The sequence below is a fragment of the Doryrhamphus excisus genome, linkage group LG13, assembly GCF_037039965.1.
Source record: "Doryrhamphus excisus strain RoL-2023G ecotype Guam linkage group LG13, RoL_Dexc_Guam_v1.1, whole genome shotgun sequence".
In the NCBI taxonomy this organism is placed as follows: Eukaryota; Metazoa; Chordata; class Actinopteri; order Syngnathiformes; family Syngnathidae; genus Doryrhamphus; species Doryrhamphus excisus.
The window spans coordinates 10,075,762-10,097,146 of record NC_136369.1 but is presented as its reverse complement, the minus strand read 5'-3'; the positions used below and the strand labels follow the sequence as shown (position 1 = coordinate 10,097,146).

The 21,385-nt window shown below is 40.6% G+C and overlaps 1 protein-coding gene across 5 annotated transcripts in view; it reads left to right on the top strand.

Moving 5' to 3' along the window:
• Positions 1 to 102: 102 nt before the first annotated feature.
• The window catches only part of mical2a (microtubule associated monooxygenase, calponin and LIM domain containing 2a), a 33,573-nt gene continuing 12,290 nt past the window's right edge, over positions 103 to 21,385 (top strand). For 4 of the 5 annotated variants that reach the window (XM_078795644.1, XM_078795643.1, XM_058089280.2 and 1 more), the window contains exons 1-13: positions 103 to 532; positions 10,699 to 11,071; positions 13,571 to 13,778; positions 13,978 to 14,094; positions 14,628 to 14,729; positions 16,649 to 16,804; positions 16,908 to 17,008; positions 17,137 to 17,394; positions 17,493 to 17,608; positions 18,570 to 18,696; positions 18,782 to 18,872; positions 19,199 to 19,346; positions 20,599 to 20,798. In XM_078795644.1, coding sequence (XP_078651770.1) covers positions 10,808 to 11,071; positions 13,571 to 13,778; positions 13,978 to 14,094; positions 14,628 to 14,729; positions 16,649 to 16,804; positions 16,908 to 17,008; positions 17,137 to 17,394; positions 17,493 to 17,608; positions 18,570 to 18,696; positions 18,782 to 18,872; positions 19,199 to 19,346; positions 20,599 to 20,798 — 1,888 coding nt within the window. In that variant the 5' untranslated portion in view covers positions 103 to 532; positions 10,699 to 10,807. Of the gene's footprint in view, positions 628 to 10,698; positions 11,072 to 13,570; positions 13,779 to 13,977; positions 14,095 to 14,627; positions 14,730 to 16,648; positions 16,805 to 16,907; positions 17,009 to 17,136; positions 17,395 to 17,492; positions 17,609 to 18,569; positions 18,697 to 18,781; positions 18,873 to 19,198; positions 19,347 to 20,598; positions 20,799 to 21,385 lie in introns of all 5 variants that reach the window. The other variant, XM_058089279.2, reaches the window with a different exon arrangement.

Genomic DNA, 21,385 nt, shown 5'->3' with positions numbered 1-21,385 from the left:
GCTGTAGTTCTCCAACCTGACCACTAGGCGGTGGGTAAATTAGCCGAGGCTGCAGTTTTAAAATTGGATCACTAGATAGAAGCTATTTGCTTTTTTGTGTGTTTTTACTGCTACTGAAATGTTGGGAATATGTTACGTATTGTTTAAAAGGTGTTCATAAAAGACACCTGGCGCCATGTGCGAAATGAAAGTAAGACTACTTTAAATCTGAATCACAGTGGCTTCCTTTATGTATTTATGCTAGCATGATGATGCATTCAAAGACATTCAGGTGAGGATGAAATTGTAATTTAAAAGAAAGTCATCTGCACTCCGAATGAAGGCGTGGTGGTGGTGGTGGTGAGAGAAAAAAAAAGAAAACAAGCTGGAGATATCCGTGTCTCCTCCTGCGGATTGACAGCAGCCGGGGCAGAGGCAGCAGCTGTGGGATGTGTCCACGTCCGAGCACCGCCCTCCCACACCGGCTGACGTCCAGCAGTCAGTCACCCACCAGGCAGAACCTGTGACGGAAGTGTATTTTAGTGCTGGACATGTGAGTGACTTATTTCATTTGATAGTATCTAACGTGTTGTTAAAGTTGTGGAAAAGTCATGGAATGAAAACACCTCCACTGCATTTGGCTTTGAAGTAAGTAGGAAGTAGTTTTATGGTATTTTTTTTGAAGGTAAAGCATCTCTGCTGGCTCCCTGATAAGAGCAAATGTTACCTGCACTTATACAACCTGTGTTTTTATCTCTTGATGCCACCTTTAAGTAGCTTTTTTTCAACTTTGGAATGTTTTTTGCTTGAAATCCCACAGCACCTGTCTACAAAATGTCATGATTTCTACCTTTTCCATACATCTGCCCAGTAGCAGCTCTGGGCCAGCCAGTCTTTTGGTGGTGGTGTTGGCACAAAGAAAGGTGTGGTGTTGAAAGGCGGCTGTGTCAGCTCACTCACTGTACATTGAGTGACTGCTTGTTAATGTTTTCTCTGAGAGGAAATACAGGTCAAATTTCAGCAACTGAGCCTTTTACAGTGTGTTGGGGCTGTTTTGTAACTTCCACAAAAGTATGTGGAAGTTAAAAATCTAAGGGCATCTTGCCAAAACAGTTATATTTGTCATATTTGTTGCTGTCATATATAAAATGAGTTGAACTTTGAGCTAATGCATGCATTTTTCCCCAAGGGCCACATGTACAAAAACATGGTATTTTTCATCCGTTGTTTATTCAATGGGCCTTATCCTACAGTTGTGACTTTCTATCTTTATGTATGTATATGTTTTGGTTCAACATGATATGGAAGTGCCCTATCATTAGGTTGGCGTGATTTTAATTCACCACTGGATTCATTTTTATGCCAATCCAAAATCTTGTGAACGGTAAAGTATACAAGAATTTTCCATGAGATCTTGTGGATTTTTCATATCACAGCTTTCGGAAATCCATGTTCACTCCTCAGTAGTTTGTCGTTTAAAAAAAAATGGCAAGACTTCATCCTTGTATTTAGCAAACATCAACTGCTTGTATTGTTTCTTGAATTGGCTCATCGTTGTGCATTGTTTGAGTTCCTTACTCAATCCATTCCATAGTTTGATTCCACATACTGAAATGCTATGGCTTTTTAACGTAGTCCTAGCATATACATAAGTGTTTCAAATTTAGTTATAAACTTATTTAGTTATAAACAAATAATCTTGTGTATTGAGCAGTGTGAAACTTGACTTAAAGTCAATCCAATTTATGGGGCCAAACGATGGAGTTTAATAATAGCGCCACAATGTGGTGTAAATAATAGCACAAGCAACACAATAAGGGTGGATGTTTAGAAACATTTTCATCCTTACGTGTTTTGAAATTGAAATTATCTTCTTCCTCCTAATAAAGTTACTGTTTGCATGGAAAGTAGAATTTGATGCCGGATGCAACTCTCAGCAGGAAAGCACATTGAGCCGCCTTGTGCCAATGATATGTTGGCTCGCAGTCCAAGAAATACAATCCGACGTACCGTAAAACGGGGTTATAAGGGAGGCGGGTAATTTTTGGGGTAACAAGGGACAATTTTTGGGGAAAATGTTTTAAATGAAATTCTGCATTCTTGAACAAATTGTCAAAAATGTCAAAAAACATTTTCCCACTGTCCTTTATTACCCCGCTGTCCCTTATAACGCCGTTTTACGGTACGTGGTCCGGAAGGGAAAATCTATGACAAATCTATGTGTGTAATCTTGTGTATCTGAACAGGAATAATGCAGCAATTGGAGGATGTTTCATTTTCTGTGGAGCTAAAGACCTACCTCATGGTCACTGCTCTTCTACCTCTGCTACTTCACAAACAGTTGCTTTGTGGACAGAGCACTGTTGGACACCAGATTGTCCAATATTCATTCAGCTGACCTTTGACCCATAATAAATCACAACAGAACTTGCATGGTCAGGAAAAATGCTGAAGAATTGAGGGTTTTGGGCCCTATTTTTTTTAACCAATCTTGCTCTGATTTTACAGACGTGTGCTTATCAGTCGCTTAAAAGTGTGTACCAAATTTTGTGGTGATTTACCTAAGCATCTTAAAGTTACAGGGTGATGTGTTGAGTATATTAAACCTCAGATGTTAACTTACAAAAATACCTACAGTACAATCAAAGGAAATCCTTATCTGCATATTGTAAAGCATTTTTAACCAAGTAAAGTAGAAGAATGTCCCATTACCCCACCCCTGCTTAAATGTTTGAGATGCTTTTTTTACCATGATAAGATATGGTATGACTTCACAGTGTGAGCGCATTTACTGTCAGGAATGACTCACATGTTATGCAGGACGATACGCAATGTGTTGAACAACGTATTGCTTTCTCAAACTTCTTACTTTCTGTTCACTGCCAAGCTTCTATCGTCTGTTAAATTCATTCCACAACACAAGTGTTGGAATCCAAACGTTGTGTGGCGGCCCTTATGATTTACTCCTGGAGATGATCAACTTCTGTGTCCATAACCGCTCAGCTGCTACCGCAATATTTATGGAATTTCCCTTTGAGTTCATTCAGAAGAGTTTCTCTAAAGTTAGGGCCCATTAAATGTTATTATATCAGACCTCTGCTATTATTTAACCGAATATTTCTGCCAAATGGCTTCAGGGCGTATGTTCTGAACATCCACGGTGATTACTGCCGATACTCTGATTTACATTCTCCCTCTTTTTCACACTTTGCCTGGAGCGCTATTAATGTATGTGACATTCACAAGACCACAAAGAACTTGTAGAACTGGAAACTGCTCTAACAACACTAATCATTTGACATTTACATGTATGCCAACATTTACATTTACAAAGTCAAGTGAAACTTTCGACTCGGAACCACTTGCCCTGTTATGTCATGTCATTTTTACTAGCATCAATCAGGATTAAGTAAATTAATCATAAAATGTGATTATTAAATACACACGTCATGCGGTTGCAAATTAAGCACGTGTTTTATGCAGTCCAATAAAGTGACAGTGAGGGAGTTGCTGCCAGGGAGGTGTTGGCAACCTTCTCCTTCCTTCCTCGCTGTAGGTCACAGAAATTGACTTGTGTACAACATAATGGGCCAGACGGAATTAGACAGTCGTCTGAGTCCACATCGCCTCTAGATGTTTTTTTTCTCGTGTTTTACAGTCACTAAGATGGAATTTTAAAGAGGTGTCTCCCCTCCTTAGTTGTGACCGGGACAGGAAACATTTTCAGTGGGAAGACTTAGGATGAGAGGTGTCTGAGGAATACAACTACAGGAGCAGGAGGCGATAGAAAAGAAGAAAAAAGAAAACAGGGGGGAGTACAGGAACAATACAAAAAGAGAGACAGGAACAGCAACAATTACAATGACAATAACAGAACAACATAAACAAACCCTTTTAGGGTGTGTGGGTATGCTGGGGCCTATCCCATCTGACTTTGGGTGAGAGGCGATCACATGTCACATATAGACAAACCACCATTCACCCAAATGTAATATTTTATTGAGGGGAATTAGTGTTTTTGTGGCCACAAGTTATACTTTGTCCACTGTTTGTGTCATGTGTCCAGGCTCTCTTGTTGATATCTTTTACAGGTCAAGAGTTGCAACATAAGACCAATCTATTCTCAGCCTGCCTCAACTCATTGTTGAGTGACAATAAACGGTCTATATTTGGCTGCCTGTAAGGTAGTTTAGATTATTACTGGCACTTTGACTTATGACCATATTGTCATTATACTACAGCAGGGGTCTCAAACTCAATTTACCTGGGGGCCACTGGAGCTAGGGTCTGGGCAAGGCTGGGCCGCATCAGGTTTTTCCAAAAAAAAACAAAAAAAAAACGCATTTATTAAAAACAGAAAAGTATACAAACTTTTTCAGTGCTTTGGTTCCGATTTTCTACAATAAAAGCTCTGATAAAACATTCCACTGTTATTAAATATTTTAATTTTTATTTTTCTGCACAAAATAAGATGAAAAATAAATAAACAAATCAAGAATAAAGAAAATCAATCAGTAATAAATAAATATAATAATAATAAAACGGCAAATAATAAAAACTTAAGAAACCACATATAGTTGGTGGGTAGACAGATTATTTTTTCAGATTAAAATTAACAAAGCATTATTAGAGCCCTGTAGACATGACAAAACACGACTATAGTCACATTTATACTCTTTTTATTTACAACATATTGCGCAACTGCAGGGTCTTGAGACACATGCTAACTCGCAAACTAGAGAGCTAGCGACCTAAACGGTAGCCTTCAAGTTATTTCCTTTAAACTTAAATAGCCAAAAACTTACCACTTCCACACGGATAGGGAGGATAACTATTAACAGTTATTTAACCTTTAACATGAACATTAATCAAACGTAATAATTTTTTCTGGGTACATGATACCATACAGCATCCATATCAAACTTGCACGGGCCGCACTAACATTAAACTTTAATATCAAGGCGGGGGCCTCAAACTAGTGTCCTGCGGGCCACATTTGGCCCACGGGCCGCGTGCTAACGTTAGTCTGTAGCTCGAAATCCACTTTAAACTTCCAGGGATTATTGTTTAGAATGTCTGACCAAGCTAAAGTCAAAGGTCAGACATGTTCAAACAAGCTTCTTGAAGCTTTCAGAGACTGAAATGAAAGATCAAAATGGCCTGAAGTAGATGAGGTCAAAAGTTAGGTTAGTACATGTTGACTGCATGTTCTTTCAGGGATTATTGCTCAGAGTAAGATGACTTTTGTGGACCTCCAATGCTGCTAAGGTGAAAGGTCAGACTTGTTAGTGCTCTACCGGCCAAAGCTTTTGTCAGCGAGTCAAATGCTGTGTGTTGCTAAACTTTGCCCCTTCTGTTTTTCACTGGATTCTTAAACTGCAAAAATCCTCAGCAAACACTCAGCGGAACCTCGGTTTTAGTACATCTACATTTCATAATTTTACATTTTATAGAATTCAATGAAAATTATTGCTAAAAATATGTCCAACAAACTAGTTGGTGGAATCAAGTGCCAAAACAAAGCTTCCACATGTTGGTTAAGAATTTATAGTGTTTTTTTACAGTTGGGACACTATAGACAGATTCTGGCTATGGAATACGTTCATCATCTTTACTATGTTTGTGTGTATGTGGGTTATTTCCGTGTTCACAGAAGATAACAGAATAATGAATAACTTCTATTTGTCTCCTTTCTTTCATCTCGATAAAATGTATTTTATGTTAATATTTTTGGATGTCTGGTACAGTTTACTTGCATTTATGTTAGTTTTATGGGAACTTTTTCTTCAGTTTCTGTAAGTTTTGGTTTTTGTGTGACGGAATAATCATGAAAAGCGACTCCACTGAAGTCATTATTATTATTATTATTATAGTAGTAATCTTATTTATACAAATCCACCCATAATAATTATTGTAAAAAACAGCACATTTGACAACTGCCAAATAAGAAAAAAGCCAGTGAGTCATTGTCAGTTTATGGATTAATTTGAGGTGACCTGGTTATTGCCTTTGGTTTGTTGAACGTTTGCATTTCTAGTTTGTACTGACGGAAAAGGTGACGAGTTTCAGCTATCATTTACTTTTGTTCCAGCACGACAGTATTGTGGATGATATGATATCCAAGATGCTTGAGTATCAGAGGGCTCAAAAGTCAACTGAGTTTGTGTAATTTTTGTCAGTGCTGTACCAGCTGCACCTTGTTTGAGATGTTCTTCTCTGCCCATTAGTGTTTGTCATGTCATTTCTGTAACACGTTCATCCTGTTGAGAGTTATGAGGTGAGAACTTCCACAGTGATGGGCAGTGCACGCCAGGCCTAAAATTCGCAAGAGGCGGGCTTATCAGAGCAAACGGATGGTTCCTTCCTGGTTTTCTTTGGCCTCCTCTGTAACTATGTTTGGTGGCTGGCTGGCTGGCTGGCTGCACTGTGCGTGTGTTTGTGTGCATGTGTTTCCCAGCACTCCCAATGTTTTCCTTTGTGCTGTCAGCTTCCTATTGTACTCCCAGGATCATTGCGTCACTGTTTTTTCACTTGATTATCAGGTCTGTGTCGTCTCCTTTGGTTTCCAGCACTCAAAGTTTGTGTTGATTATATTTACATATGCGAGGGGTGCTCTGCTAGTCAAAATCTGCTCAACTCCATAACCACTAAGTCAGATTGTTGGGTAATTATGTATACTCTTTTACCCTGGTTTTGTACTTTCTCATTCTAAAAAATCAAAAAAATAGCATGCCACCTGTTAAAGTACTATAGACATTGGTATTGATAGCAGCAGAAACCCCAGGAAGCAGATATTGTTGATGAAATTGAATTTTGGCAAGTCATATTTTTCATGTGTTGTTAAGGCATTATGTAAGATTTTAGTAAGCATACATATTTTTTTAAGATAAGCACACTTTACTGAACATTGAAAGTGTGTGTACGGGGTGTAGGGGGTGCGGGGATACTTACTTATTTTTTTTTTTTTAAGTTCAAAAGTTATTTCAAATAAAAAGCTCTTCATTTGGGGGGGGCACGGCGGTCGAGTGGTTAGCGCACAGACCTCACAGCTAGGAGACCAGGGTTAAATTCCACCCTCGGGCATCTCTGTGTGGAGTTTGCATGTTCTCCCCGTGCATGCGTGGGTTTTCTCCCGGTACTCCAGTTTCCTCCCACATTCCCAAAAAAAGGTATGAATGTGAGTGTGAATGGTTGTTTGTTTATATGTGCCCTGTGATTGGCTGGCGACCAGTCCAGGGTGTACCCCGCCTCTCGCCCAAAGACAGCTGGGATAGGCTCCCGGTAGAAAATGAATGAATTTGACTTTTAAAGAGTGCCTATTCTGCTCATTTTCTGACTCCTATAGAGCAGCTACACACAATAACCTTTCGAGATCTTCCAGATTCTGCACCTCTTTGTGCAGTGTTTCCATTGATTTCCTGTTTCCGACCCAAATGGTCTGTTTAATTCATTATTAATCAATTTTATTATTAAATTTATTATTTTGTTTGCCTTGGGAGACCCCACCAGGGACATATAGTAGCTCCAGACAACATCCTAAGATCACTCAGGAAGTCAAACTCCCTCCACCACGATAAGGTGGTGATTCACCGAGGAGCACATGTTTCGTCTATATTCCTTCCTTATAGCAGTACAGGTGTAACAGGTACATTCTTGACATTCCATTGGAAGCAGCTGGCTCTGTTATGTGCCATGTTTTTGCATTTCTGCAGGCGCATTGTGTACTCAACTATACACTCTCTAACCACAATGATATAACCTTATTTAGAATATATTACGTAATAATAATCATACCACAGTATGTTTACTGTGACAATCCCATTGCAATAAAGTTAATTCTTGAGTCTTACTATTCACTTTCTAACTGATCTGAGGTCAGACACGCAAGGGTGTCATTAAAATCTACTTTGTAGAACATTTGCCGTTGCTGTGAAGCATTTCACGCTCAATCTGTGATGTATGGTTTGTATGTCTACGTGTGTATTCTCTCCCCTTCGTCTGTCATTAAGTCGTATTTTTACAGCCGTGCTGCGGCCTCGCTGTGTCTGCCCGCAAGTGACTTTTCCATGCTGTCAGCATACGGTGGAGATGGTGGAAGTTCACGCTGTTTGAGACAGTCTAGCGTGAGCAAGTGCTTTGACTGGGCTGTGGCGATACTAAAATGGTAGATTTTCATTGTTTCACTCATTTGTGTCCTTTTTTTTTTGCTTCTGTGAGTTTTTGAGTTTTTGTGAATTGAGAACTAAATTTACAGTTTATTTACAAGTATAAAAGTGAGCAGAGTTGAAAAGATTACACATGAGTGATATTGTGGGGACAGTAGGGGGTCACACTCCTGCTGATGGAGCAGATCAAAGCCGGTTGAGGCACGTGGTCGAGGAATGTGGTCTCGCTGTGTCTGAATGTATGCTGTGAGAGGTGAAAGGTCTTGTTTGGGGCTGGAGAGGTCCAGTAGGACAATAGTATAATTCTATGAGGTAGGCTTTGTCGTTGAATGTAGCTGCTAAGGTTTCGCTGTGCCGTGCGTGTCGGGGCGTGGCTTGAAAGTGCTCTATAAACAGTTTCATTTCACTGCCACCTGAAGCCTAGGGCGAGGCGTGGCAGTAATAGCGGATTACTTTGGGAAGGAAGTGGGGGGTGTCGGTGTCCCGCACAGCCAGCCTGGCCTCCCTGCGGACCCGCCCATGTCCCTCCATAGTAGATTGAAATATCAAAGGATTCAAACATCACAGAAGTGGTTCTGTTCCTTCACCTTTTGGGAATGCACACATTGGACACTTTTAACGTTGTGGAGGTCTGGCGCCGATTTACTGGCATAATGTTCAAAACACTTGATGGTTGATTGCTGGGAGCACACAACTACATTCTAACATTTTAAAACCTTGCTAATGTGTTGGGGGTGGGGGGGAATTCACTTTTATATGCATGGTTTCTCCACACTGGATCAGAACAAGTGTCAACACCATTTACTTTAGGTAACTGATGCCTATTACATAAGACTCCAGAAGCAAAGGAGGCGTTTAAAGGAAAACTTTTGCCCATAATACACAATCCTTATGTGAGACGTGAACACATTATCTCTTGTCTGTGCATTCTAAAGATATAAAAACAGATAAAAAGACAGGGCCAATACTATTGAGAAAAATTAAATTGATTCATTCATTCATTTTCTACCGCTTTTCCTCATGAGGCTCGCGGGGGGTGCCGGAGCCTATCCCAGCTGTCTTCGGGCGAGAGGCGGGGTACACCCTGGACTGGCCGCCAGCCAATCACAGGGCACATATAGACAAACAACCATTCACACTAACATTCATACCTATGGACAATTTGGAGTCGCCAATTAACCTAGCATGTTTTTGGAATGTGGGAGGAAACCGGAGTACCCGGAGAAAACCCAAGCATGCAAGGGAGAACATGCAAACTCCACACAGAGATGGCCCAAGGGTGGAATTGAATCCTGGTCTCCTAGCTGTGAGGTCTGCGCGCTAACCACTCGACCGCTGTGCCGCCCAGAAAAATTAAATATCTATTTAATTATCTGTAATGTACAGTGGACTCCATCAGATTCGTAGGCTCCACCATCTAGTGTGGTAAAAAAAACATGGTGACAAAAGCTGAGTCTGATTCCGATTTTGACACCTTGCCACACCACACTGGCTAGCAACTACCTTCACCACACACACTCAACCGCAGCACGTCATAACGCCTCAGGCGACTACTAAAGCGTAACACTACATACATATCGGAGCTGGAAGTTCTGGCAATGTTTAAAAGGAGCAAAATATATAACAAAATACTCTTAAATATTCTATGTTATCATGAATGTACCTAGAAAATCATAAAACCTTGTTGGAAGTTTTTGGAGGCGCCCCATGTTGTCACAGTGTCTGTTTTTATTATTGCTTCATCCTTCATTGCAGCACCATCCATTTTCTGTAGCGCTTATCCTCATTAGGGTCGCGTGTATGCTGGAGCCTACCCCAGCTGACTTTGGTGAGAGGTGGGGTACACCCTGGATTGGTTGCCAGTCAATGGCAGGGCACATATACACAAACAATCATTAACACACCTATTGACAATTTGGACAATTAACCTAACATGCATGATTTTGGGCAGTACGCACAGGGAGAACGTGCAAACTCCCCGATCTCCTGACTGTGTGGCCTACATGCCAACCACTCACCACCGTGCGGCCAGCACCATCCCAATGTGTAATGTTATCAAAGGCTTGCTGACTGATCATGTAACAAACATTGGATGAACAGGGGAAACAACAACTAGGGTTAAGTACTCTCTGTAAGTGAAACCCAAGCCATTTAAATACGGTAATCCCTTGTTTATCAATGACAATTGGTTTCAGGCCTAACTGTGATATGTGAATTTCCATATAAAAGGAGTCCTTATTTATAAATTTGATAAAAAATACTAATATTTTCAGAGTCACAGCCTAGACAACCTGTTTATGACGTTTTTAAATATGAGTTTTAACATTATTAGAGCCCCGTAGACATGAACTAACACCCCTATAATCACCTTTACACTCGTACTACCCAATTTAGTACGCATAATCAGAGTAAATAAGCCATTTATGACATAAAACCCATGCCTTTTAAAATAAAAAAAAAACCAAATATGGTCACCCTCAGTGAAGTAATGTAATGAAGGCGTCTCTGTATCCTTCACCACAAGATGACATCAGTCTGTGTCTTGCCTCCTCAGACCAGGCATGATGTTGCGGGCCGAGCAGAGGGTGTAGCCACATCTGGCAGAGCGCTTGCAAGAAGCACGAGCCTCGGCACACCCCAGCATCTGCCGCAGTCTTGGAGAGATGGGAGAGACGGAGGAGGAGAGGGACAACAACGCGGGGAAGCTCTTTGAGGACTTCATCCAGGCATCCACCTGTAAGGGAACGCTACAGGCCTTCAACGTCCTGTGCGGACAGCTGGACTTGGACCCCGCCGATCACAGCACCTTCTACTGCAGTCTGAAGGCCAATGTTACCTCCTGGAAGGCGAAGGCACTATGGAGCAAGCTGGACAAGAGGATGTCCCACAAGGAGTACAACAAAGGTCAAGCATGTGCTGGCACCAAGGTAGGAGGAAGTAGGTTAGGGAAGTGTCTTTGTGAGGTCATATGATTGATTTTTCTTCCTGTCCTTTGATCGAAAAGAGTAGTCTTAACCTATAAACCTCACAAACTTCTTTTCTATCATCTCAGCCCCCTATAAAGTGTCAGCATTACGTTTTATTAGCTGTGTCTGTGATGTCACGTCTGTAATGTGTTCATTTAAATCGGCATGTTTGAGCAGGATTATAGTGGTTCACCGCTAGTGTTCATCAGTGGACTACATACTGTAGGTTACAGTATGTGGGTGGGGTTTCTTCCATGGCAGTGAGGTCACAACTGGCACAGGAAGTGTGGATGCGCTGACTCAGCTGATGTGCAGGAAAATATCTCAGCCAGTGGAAACAGATTGTTTATATTGCTTTGATTTGCTCACAGAGGTATAAAGTCACCCTAATATAAACTATCAGTCATTGTGGGTTCTAAGAAGTCTTTGTCCTGGCAGCAGCAGGTCTTTTGACTTGTAAGAATGCATCATGCTGACTGAAACACTGCTCATCACCTCCATCCTGCAGTCATCACTGCTGCCAAGGAGATAATTACCATCCACGCATATTTTCCAGACCCTGGCACCTGGTTTTTAGTTTGAAGGTTCAGTATTTTATCTATATCTTAAGTTTGATGTCAGTTAAAGGACCTATTAGATGTAGCATGTGGATTTGTGGAAAATGTACCTCATGATTCCTCAAACTTCCATCATCATAGCTGACTCTCTTTGCATGTAGGTTAACCTCAACTCATATTAGGTACAGTAACTGCAACATTGAAGCACAAGTAGTCATTTCTTTAACATTGAATGCCTGCAGTATATAATAGGTCTCCTGGAATAATTCAGCAATTTGGGTACAGGTTTGTCAGCATCATAAAAATATTCAATAATAATAATAAAATAAAATCTTCAATTTAACTTGTAGGATTGCCAGCTTCTGTAAAAATAAAGAAGGGACACCTTGTTCACAGGGCCAACTAACCCCGTTTTGGATTTTTTTTCAAGTACTTTAATTTGATGCCTGTTTTAGAGTAATAATAATACATGGTATATGCTTAATTCAGTAGAAATTGAGTGTATCCCTCCCAACTTCCAGTACTTCCAGCACTATTAAAGCTACTCTGACAAAACGAAAGGAGAGATGAGCTACTTGTGTTGTTGTTTTTTTTTCAATACTTTATTTTTATTTATTGTTATATTTTTTTAAACAAAACGTCAACAGTAATACAAACACACTCAAAACAAAAAAGGGGCACTGGACATACACATCACACAATTTGGCTATCCCTCATTCCCTGTCATGGTGCAATTTGAGTCATTTCCTTGATTTTTGTCCATTTGTGTCCATTTCACCCATTTTTCTCCACAAATGTCTTCTTCAGTCCTCAATCTATGTGTCAATAGTTCCATATCATATATTGTGTTCATCACACAAAGCCACTCCTCCAGTACCGGGGGTGTTGGATGAAGCCATTTTTTGGTAATGCCTTTTTGACCTGTTACCAACATGATTTTATGAGCTATTTGTGTTTTATGTACCTGCCAACATTTAAATTGTACTTTATTTACAAAGCACATTGAGATAATTATATATTTTTCTCACGTTCTGTGCTGAAACAGGCTCGAGGTATACATATTACTGCAATAACATTATTATAACAAGTCATTTTGCACCATAGGGATCTCTTCTGTGCTCTGTTTCGCTGTCTACTTTGGAGTCATTGGACTTATTACATGTGATTAGCCTCCATTTCAATGTAAATGTTTACTGTAGCTCCTGCTAATGCTATGTGACACAAATTAGTCTCTGGATTCCACCACTAATGTATAAAAAGTCATGAAATATCATGTGTTTTTAGCTAGGGATTCTATTGTCATATTTTCGTCTATAGGCCTTAATCGAAATAACTATACTTGATAAAAGTTCTTCTGGGTGAATGGACATATTCCCACAGACATTTCAGAAGAATGGTTAGCTCCATAGTGGGACCAACATTCATTTTATTCAGTATGGAATTTCAAAAGCAGAAAAAAACAGCAATACAGTTAAACCACATGTAGTTTTTCCTCATGTTTAAACGTTTAGAGGGAAAGAAAAAAAAAAAGATTTCCAGAGTGCAGCACACTTGCATCACTTCTTTCATCTATCATCCAAAAGCTGATGTCATTCTTTGGGCAGCGTTCTTTCAAAGCAAGACAAGGCATGCTGTAACTTCAATCAAGGTGACTTCATGTGCTTTGCCGCCAAGGCTGACATATGAACACCTCTGATAATGACAGGCTGTAATCACGGTCCACGGTGATGATGGAGGAATTTGGTTCATCAGTTTTTTTTCCATCAAGGTGGCCTGATGATGTCATCGTAAGACTTGTGAGTCTGGTGTATGTGATGATCATCTCTACATGTGATCTTTTTAGGAAATAAACATAACACCATCCCATATGTGATGCCTACTCATAAACAATTTGTCCTCCTAGTGCCTCATCATCGGAGGAGGTCCGTGCGGTTTGCGTACAGCCATCGAGCTAGCCATGATGGGCGCCAAGGTGATGGTGATTGAGAAGAGGGACTCCTTCTCCAGGAACAATGTGCTGCATCTTTGGCCCTTCACCATTCATGACTTGAGGGGTCTTGGGGCCAAAAAGTTTTACGGCAAATTCTGTGCCGGCGCCATAGATCACATCAGTGAGTACTTTTGTGAATGATAGATGCCTCTCTGTGCCGCAAAGAGCCTTTTCACCATGATGGCATTGAAAAAAAAGTGGTCTAAATGGCTGCTTTTCAGTCCCAATTTGTAGTATTCATGAGGCCTGTTTTTGCAAATTACTTCGTACAGTATCAATTTTAGTTGAAGACTGAAGTGTATTGTACTGTGTCTTAACAGGTATTAGGCAGCTGCAGCTGATCCTGTTGAAGGTGGCCCTCATGGTTGGAGTGGAGTTTCACATCAATGTGGAGTTTGTCAAGCTGCTGGAGCCTCCCGAGGACCAAGAAAATGAAAGTAGGCCTTCTATCTGAACAATAACAAAGCTACAGGAGAAGATAGAGAAGCGGTCACCTTAATAATAAGCTCCTACGTGTGATGGCAGCAGGAGAAATAACTTGACCCGCCCCTCCCTCTTTGACTTTGCAGCTGTAATATCAATACGCTGATAACAAACCCCTCCAACTAAATTTAGACATACTTCTTTCCCCTCTTTGCTGAGGCTTAGTTGTTGATCTTAATTTGTTGGAATGACTTTTCCACATACTGTATGTGTATTACACAACAAAATGCCTAGAGTGGGCCACAGTCAGCTATTTGAAGCTGTATATTCCAGTTTTAATTGGGATCATACTGGGAAGAAGTATGAGCGGAACATATCAATGGTACCCAATGATTTAAGTCTTCATCAGTTTCTCACGCTATGTGGCCTTTTCTGTCTCCACTAAAGGAATAAGGCACAAAGAGAATATTTATATAATGTGTTTTCCCTCCCTCCCTCCCTCCTCCTCCTCGCGCCCCTGTTTTTTCTGTGGTCGTCTTTCTCTCAGGGATAGGGTGGAGAGCTGCAATCCGACCTGCTGATCACCCCGTGGCTGACTTTGAGTTTGACGTTGTAGTGGGGGCGGACGGGCGCAGGAACACGCTGGAAGGTGAGAAGTGGCCAAAGAAAAGGGATTAAAAGTGTTGACGCCCAGGGGATGTACTTTACTTGAAAGGAACATAAGGACAATGCCTTTTATTAAGTTACCACATAAGGTCAAGAAAATAACAACCTAATATAGCAACATATTACACATATGAGCCCGAAGAAGTCACGTCAAAGCACCAAGGGATCACAATATATAAATAGAATACACCACAGTTGAGCAGCTGATGCATGCTGGAGCCTCTCCATGTTTTTGCATTCATTGTTTCCAAGTTCTCTCTGCTTACTGTGGTCAACACAACAACCAATACACTCCAGAGGTCTATTCCTAAAAAGGTCAATTTTGTGCACAACAAGATTTTTGCCTCATTCTTTCATCATGAAGCACCCTTGGGGTAATGAGTCAGTCTGCAGCAGGTCTGCTTTTTGTGGGCTAAATGTAGCAAAGCCGCTTTATTTTTAGTTGGGGACGAATATTTTTCTTCTCTGCCATCTCAACTTCGGCAGTGTTTATCAAAAGAGAACCTTATGCATGCATGACGAAAAAGGTGGCACGTGCAAAATAGGACCTAGAAATGTACCTCATTAGGTTATTGTAAAGTAATGACCTTGGGATATTGTTACTTGTTACAAAAAAGTTATGTTTAATTACTGTTTTTGTTAGTTACAGTGGTTACACACCCTTGTTAAAATACAATAATCCACGCTTGGGCAGGTTTACTCCAAACACAAAACCATGCATGTTTGGTGAAGTGGATACTTTAAATTGTCCATAGGTGTGAATGTGTGAATAATGTCATTGACCAGTCCATGGTGTACCCCGACTCTCGCCTGAAGTCAGCTTGAAGGAGGTACAGTATAAAATAAAAATGATAATAATAATAAAAAATCAAGGCATATTTCTTTTTCAAATGAATTAGCCAGGTTTAGGTTAAAATATAACATGTTATTTTAAAATTCATTCATTCATTTTCTACCGCTTATCCTCACAAGGGTCACAGGGGGTGCTGGAGCCTATCCCAGCTTATCTTAAAATAATTGTTAGGAATCATTATTATTTTTAAGCAATTAATATAATGATTATTACACATTTAATTTGGTTTGTGTTTTTTCCATCTGAAAAAATGGTACTGTATGGATGGGATATGTAGTACACAGAAAGTATACAGATTTTTTTTTCAACTTATGATTAAATAAATGCTTTTTTTTCCCCAAACAGCGCCAAACAAAGTGTGTAACAGAGCTAGTTAGAAAAGTCATTCATGGCTGTTTTCATCTTCCTCCTGGGAACTGAAACCACTTAAGTCGTCTTCTTCAGCATCGTAATTCTTATATCGCACACGCTGAAGTCTCCCCTTTTCGTTGTCGTTTTCTTCTTGAGTCAATTCAGCCCTTTAGCTTGAACCGTCCGCTTAATCACGCAGTAGTCCAGCCTTTTGAAACTTGTGGATTTTATGACGTACTATAAACCTTGCAATCCAAGCTCCACTCGATGTTCCCAGCATCACTCGTTAGCTCAGATGATGAGACGTCTGCAGCGGTCCTAGCAATCCAAACAGAAGCAGTAGTAATTTTACACTCAATCTTTTTACAATCTGACAAACATTTGTCAGATGTAAACACAATTGTTTAGACTTTCTAAACATGATATCCAATTCACTACCTGTAGCAGGGCTCAATTATTGTACTCATATACAAATGTTGTTAACTGCATGATTTTTTTGTATTTTCTTCAATTTTTTTTCAAAATGATAGCAAAAAAACATTTGTATCTGTTGTTGTCATTGTTCTTAGTTATTGTTCTTGTCCATATAAGCTGTGTAAGCAGCCTATGATCCAGAAATAACTGCTTGTTTTTTTAAGAGTACTTTAATAGCCATTAATACCTTTTTATTCTTTCTCTATGTGTTTTTTTTCCTGTAGGTTTCAAAAGAAAGGAATTTCGGGGGAAGCTTGCAATCGCCATCACCGCCAACTTCATCAACAGGAACACCACGGCGGAGGCCAAGGTGGAGGAGATCAGCGGCGTGGCCTTCATCTTTAACCAGAAGTTCTTTCTTGACCTCAAAGATGAAACAGGTGGGAGACACAACTACAACTTCAATGATGCCTTCAGGGACGCGATCCAAGATGTGTTTCCTACAAGCATCTGACAATTTTGACAGCTCCTCTAATGCTGCAGGTATCGACCTGGAGAACATTGTGTACTACAAGGACAACACACACTACTTTGTCATGACGGCAAAGAAACAGAGTCTGCTGGATAAAGGAGTTGTAATCAATGTGAGTTCAGAAATGAATGTCTCTTTATGTATACCTATGTATGTATATATTGCTTTGCCTGCAAGCATACCAGCGGACATGTGTGAATGCTCACCTCACGCTGGTGTCATCCTGCTGTTGTTTGACAGGATTACATGGAAACACACAGGCTGCTCAGCCGTGATAACGTCAACCAGGAAGCTCTTCTGTGCTACGCCCGAGAGGCTGCTGACTTCGGCACCAACTACCAGCTTCCCACGCTGGACTTCGCCATGAACCACTGTGGGCAACCCGACGTGGCCATGTTTGACTTCACCAGCATGCACGCCTCTGAGAATGCCGCTTTAGTCAGGGAGAGATTTGGACATCGGTTGCTGGTTGCTCTCGTGGGCGACAGTCTGTTGGAAGTAAGAGATCAAGATGAGTCGTGATTTATTTGACCAATCGCATTACAATACGTTTGCTCACACAATGCATTGTATATATTTGCTGTGTATGGTTACAGCCCTTCTGGCCCATGGGGACAGGTTGTGCCAGAGGCTTCCTGGCTGCCTTTGACACGGCCTGGATGGTAAAGAGCTCGGCTCAAGGTCGAACAGCTCTTGAGCTGCTGGCAGAAAGGTATGAGATACGGTACACTCACAAGCAACAACAATAGAGACACCTGCACCGATGAGATCCAATATAAGAGCCAAAGGAATAAAAGGAGCGCCTTTATAAACAGAAAAATGCGCCATAGTATTGATTATCAGTACTTTTAGTGTGCAGTGGTGTAGAACTACAATAGACCATATCTCCAAGTGTTTTGTTATATCTTCTCAAGGGACAATACTGTAGAAATGAAACATGGATATGCTTTAGATTAATCTATGTATAGCAGTACGATGGAACCTTCGTTTTCATAATTAATTTGTTCCAAAAAATGAAAAGTACAAACAAAAAGAAATATTTTTAGAGAACAAATTTAGCATTCTGAAATTAACACACCTTTTCCGGCTTCTGGCTCCAGCAACAGTTTGACGGATATTTCATGTTCATGTTCCCAAAAAACAGTCCCGTGTAAAATGACAGATGAAATCAAATACAATAATTTCTGCCTGAGATTTTTTGTAGCAGAGCTTGCGGGACGGCAGAGAGCTTATCTGGCATACAGCCATGCCCATACAAGGCGTTCCATCCTTTGTGACATCACAAAGGGGCAGTTTTACCACACCCTCTGAAACCGAGCGTTTTGAGTCATTCCAAACTTCTTTCAGGGCTCACAAACATCATTATCTGAAACTTTGGCATTGTTTAACATAAGAGTACTACATTTTAACTACATTTATTGATCAGAAAAGTGGAATAAGGATAATAGGTCTCCTTTAATAATGTGAGATACAAAATCCGAGTTGTGGATACCAGCATGCTGTTAATGTCTTCGTAAAACAACCATATTCGGCTTGTTTGGATTGATATAAGCTGTTGATATAAGCTGTTGCAAAAATAAGTACTTCTTGACCATTTATATTTTGTAGTACAAGTAGCTCTCACAAGAAAAAAACATTGGAGACCACTGATCTATGCATCTGTGTATATTTAGGGAAAGCATTTACAGATTGCTGCCACAGACCACACCAGAAAACATTGCCAAAAACCTGGAACAGTACACTATCGACCCAGCAACACGATACCCCAACCTCATATCCTCATGTGTCAGGCCTCTTCAGGTACAAAATGTTTTTTTATGTTGCTTACACCGAAAATAACTATATAATAATGTTTTTTCTTTAAAACATTTTTTAACCTCTTCAGGTGCGTCACTTGTACTTAAGCGGAGAGCTGAATTCCTGCTCCTTGGAGCGCGCTGCCACCATCCGTCGACCTGTTAATATCTACAGACGAGGTAGAGCAGCAGTGTTGGCTCTATCATCTGTCTCTTACTTTGAAAGTATGGTTTTGAGTTTTTCTTCGAGAGGAAGTCATACTGTGGTTTGTTTTTACATGTGGGTTCACAGAAGAGGAAGCTATGAAATGGGAGCAGGCGTGTTTTTTGTAGAGCCAAGTTCAGAGATACTTTTTCCTTCCTCTTTTAAACTCAAATTTAAGAAAACAGTCAGTTTAAAATGCTTCTGTCCCGATGGAACGTAACCTCTGCTTATTCAGTTTCAACCTCCTGCATCATTCACTTTTTTTTTCATGTAAACCGACTTGCCGATGTCTCCTCCGCAGATTCTGAAAGCAGACCGGCGAGGCTTCTCACGTGGTGCCAAAAACAGACTGAGGGCTACCAAAATGTTGAGATCACTGACCTCACATCCTCTTGGAGAAGTGGCCTTGCCCTGTGTGGCCTGATCCATAGGTTCAAACCACAATTGATGTATGTAACCACTCACAAAACTATACATTACAAACAAGCTAATAACTCAAATTATCACATACTGCAGTATTAATTGGACCTTGTACCCTAGAACCGCCCATGAATGATACGGGAAAAGGCCGAAATGATACTGTGTCAAAGCCCAGGGCAGTGATACTGATAAAATATAGAGTTTAACCATGTCCAGTATCAGCCCCCGTAGCTGTCCACTCAGAGCGCGTTGCTCTGATATCGTGCCTGTGAAACAACCAATCAGAGAACAGCGCACAAGCGTGAACACACAGTTTACACTGTTTAGATATAATACATGTAATAAACTGAAAATTTTCTGGAAACAAAATGGTCTTTTGATTAAATAGAACGTGATAATAAGCTCATGATTAAATAGCATGTGATAATAAGATCATCACATGGTTTGTCTGGTAAAAGGCCAGGTATCATGCCCCCAAGTGTCAGTATCAGCCTGAGACCGAAGGTCATGTGATAACCTATAATACCAACTCAGATATCAAATACTCTGTGCTTTATGTGTGTGCCTATTTTGCATGAATATTATGGCTTTAGATTAATCCATTTGCAGAACAAATGATATCCCCTTCTGCTTAAATTATAGCCTTTCCACCATCCCACATGCCACTGCAATTTCATATGGTCGTGCACGTTTTCAGGAAGACACTGGCATTCCGCCCTCTGCCCTCCTCCTAATGTACGCTTGTCGGCACAGTGGAATTCTACAAATTGAATAGGTTTGCAGAAGCAAAGGGGGGAAAAAGGGAAAAGGGGCCTAAGTACTGTGTTGTTGCTAGGCTAGCACTCTCATTGACATTATTTTCGGCTGGTGTCTGCACACTGTCAGTGTTGGCTTAGACGCCAGAGCTGTTTCTAGTCATCCGTTCATCAAGTCATTTGCAGACTTTTTTCCCCAGCAAAAGAAAAAGTTGGAAAGAATGTTTATAAGCAAAGCAAATGCATTATCGTGATGTTAAATGTTTTTACATCCCAGTGCGCTTTTTTTCCATGCAGCTTTCTTCCAGTCCCCTGATATCAGCAGTAAATACATTTGTCACTTTCCTGTCTAGCTATGCAGGCTTTATAGTCAATAACTCCCAACTGATAAGGAGGACGAAAGCAAAATGGCTGAAAGTATTCACAAATCAACTGTAGCAAGGAGACAGATGTGTGGTTAAACTCCTCTCTCTGTACAGTACATACTCTGCCTTCCACTCAAGACCCTATCATCTTTATCCCACAGAGACTTTGAGTCACTAAATGAGGAAAACCAGGCCACCAACCTCCAGCTGGCTTTTGATATTTTAGAGCGGGAATTTGGGATCAGACCCTTCGCATCTGTAAAAGAGCTGAGCGGCTCCCTGGAGCTGGAGAAGACCAAAATGATAAGTTACCTTTCCAAGATCTATGAACTCTTCAGAGGCACCCCTTTACCTGATGCAGGTACTCCGCTCATGCTTTGAATAACGCTTCTATACACAACGCAAAACTATACCGCTTGTCTCAAGTCACTCCTCTTATACAATACTACATGGTTATGCTATGCTTTAATATACAGAACTATGCTGTGCTATACAGCATTCAACTCAACCCTATTGAGTAAATTCAACTGCACTCAATATTATTCAATTCTACTGTGTTATTTTGAATCTGCATCTGTCTTTCACTGTAATGTAATTTAAGTAAGGTATTTATTTAAGGTGGCCCTATTATGCTTTTTCCACTTTTTTGACCTATAAATATTGCTATAATGTTGTATTCTCATGTTAAATGATGCCAAAGCATCAGTTTAGACATTTGGAAGTGAGCCCTGAAAGAAGTTTGGGATGGCTCAAAACGCTTGGTTTCAGAGGGCGTGGTAAAACTGCCCCTTTGTGATGTCACAGAGGATGGACTTCCTTATATAGATGTGGCTCTCTGCCCTCCCCGAAGCTCTCCTTTACGAAACAAGCTGAGGCAGAGGTTATTGTACAGTTCTACTGACTTCAATACAATTCTGACTTCCTTATTTGGGCTTTGGATTACCTGCA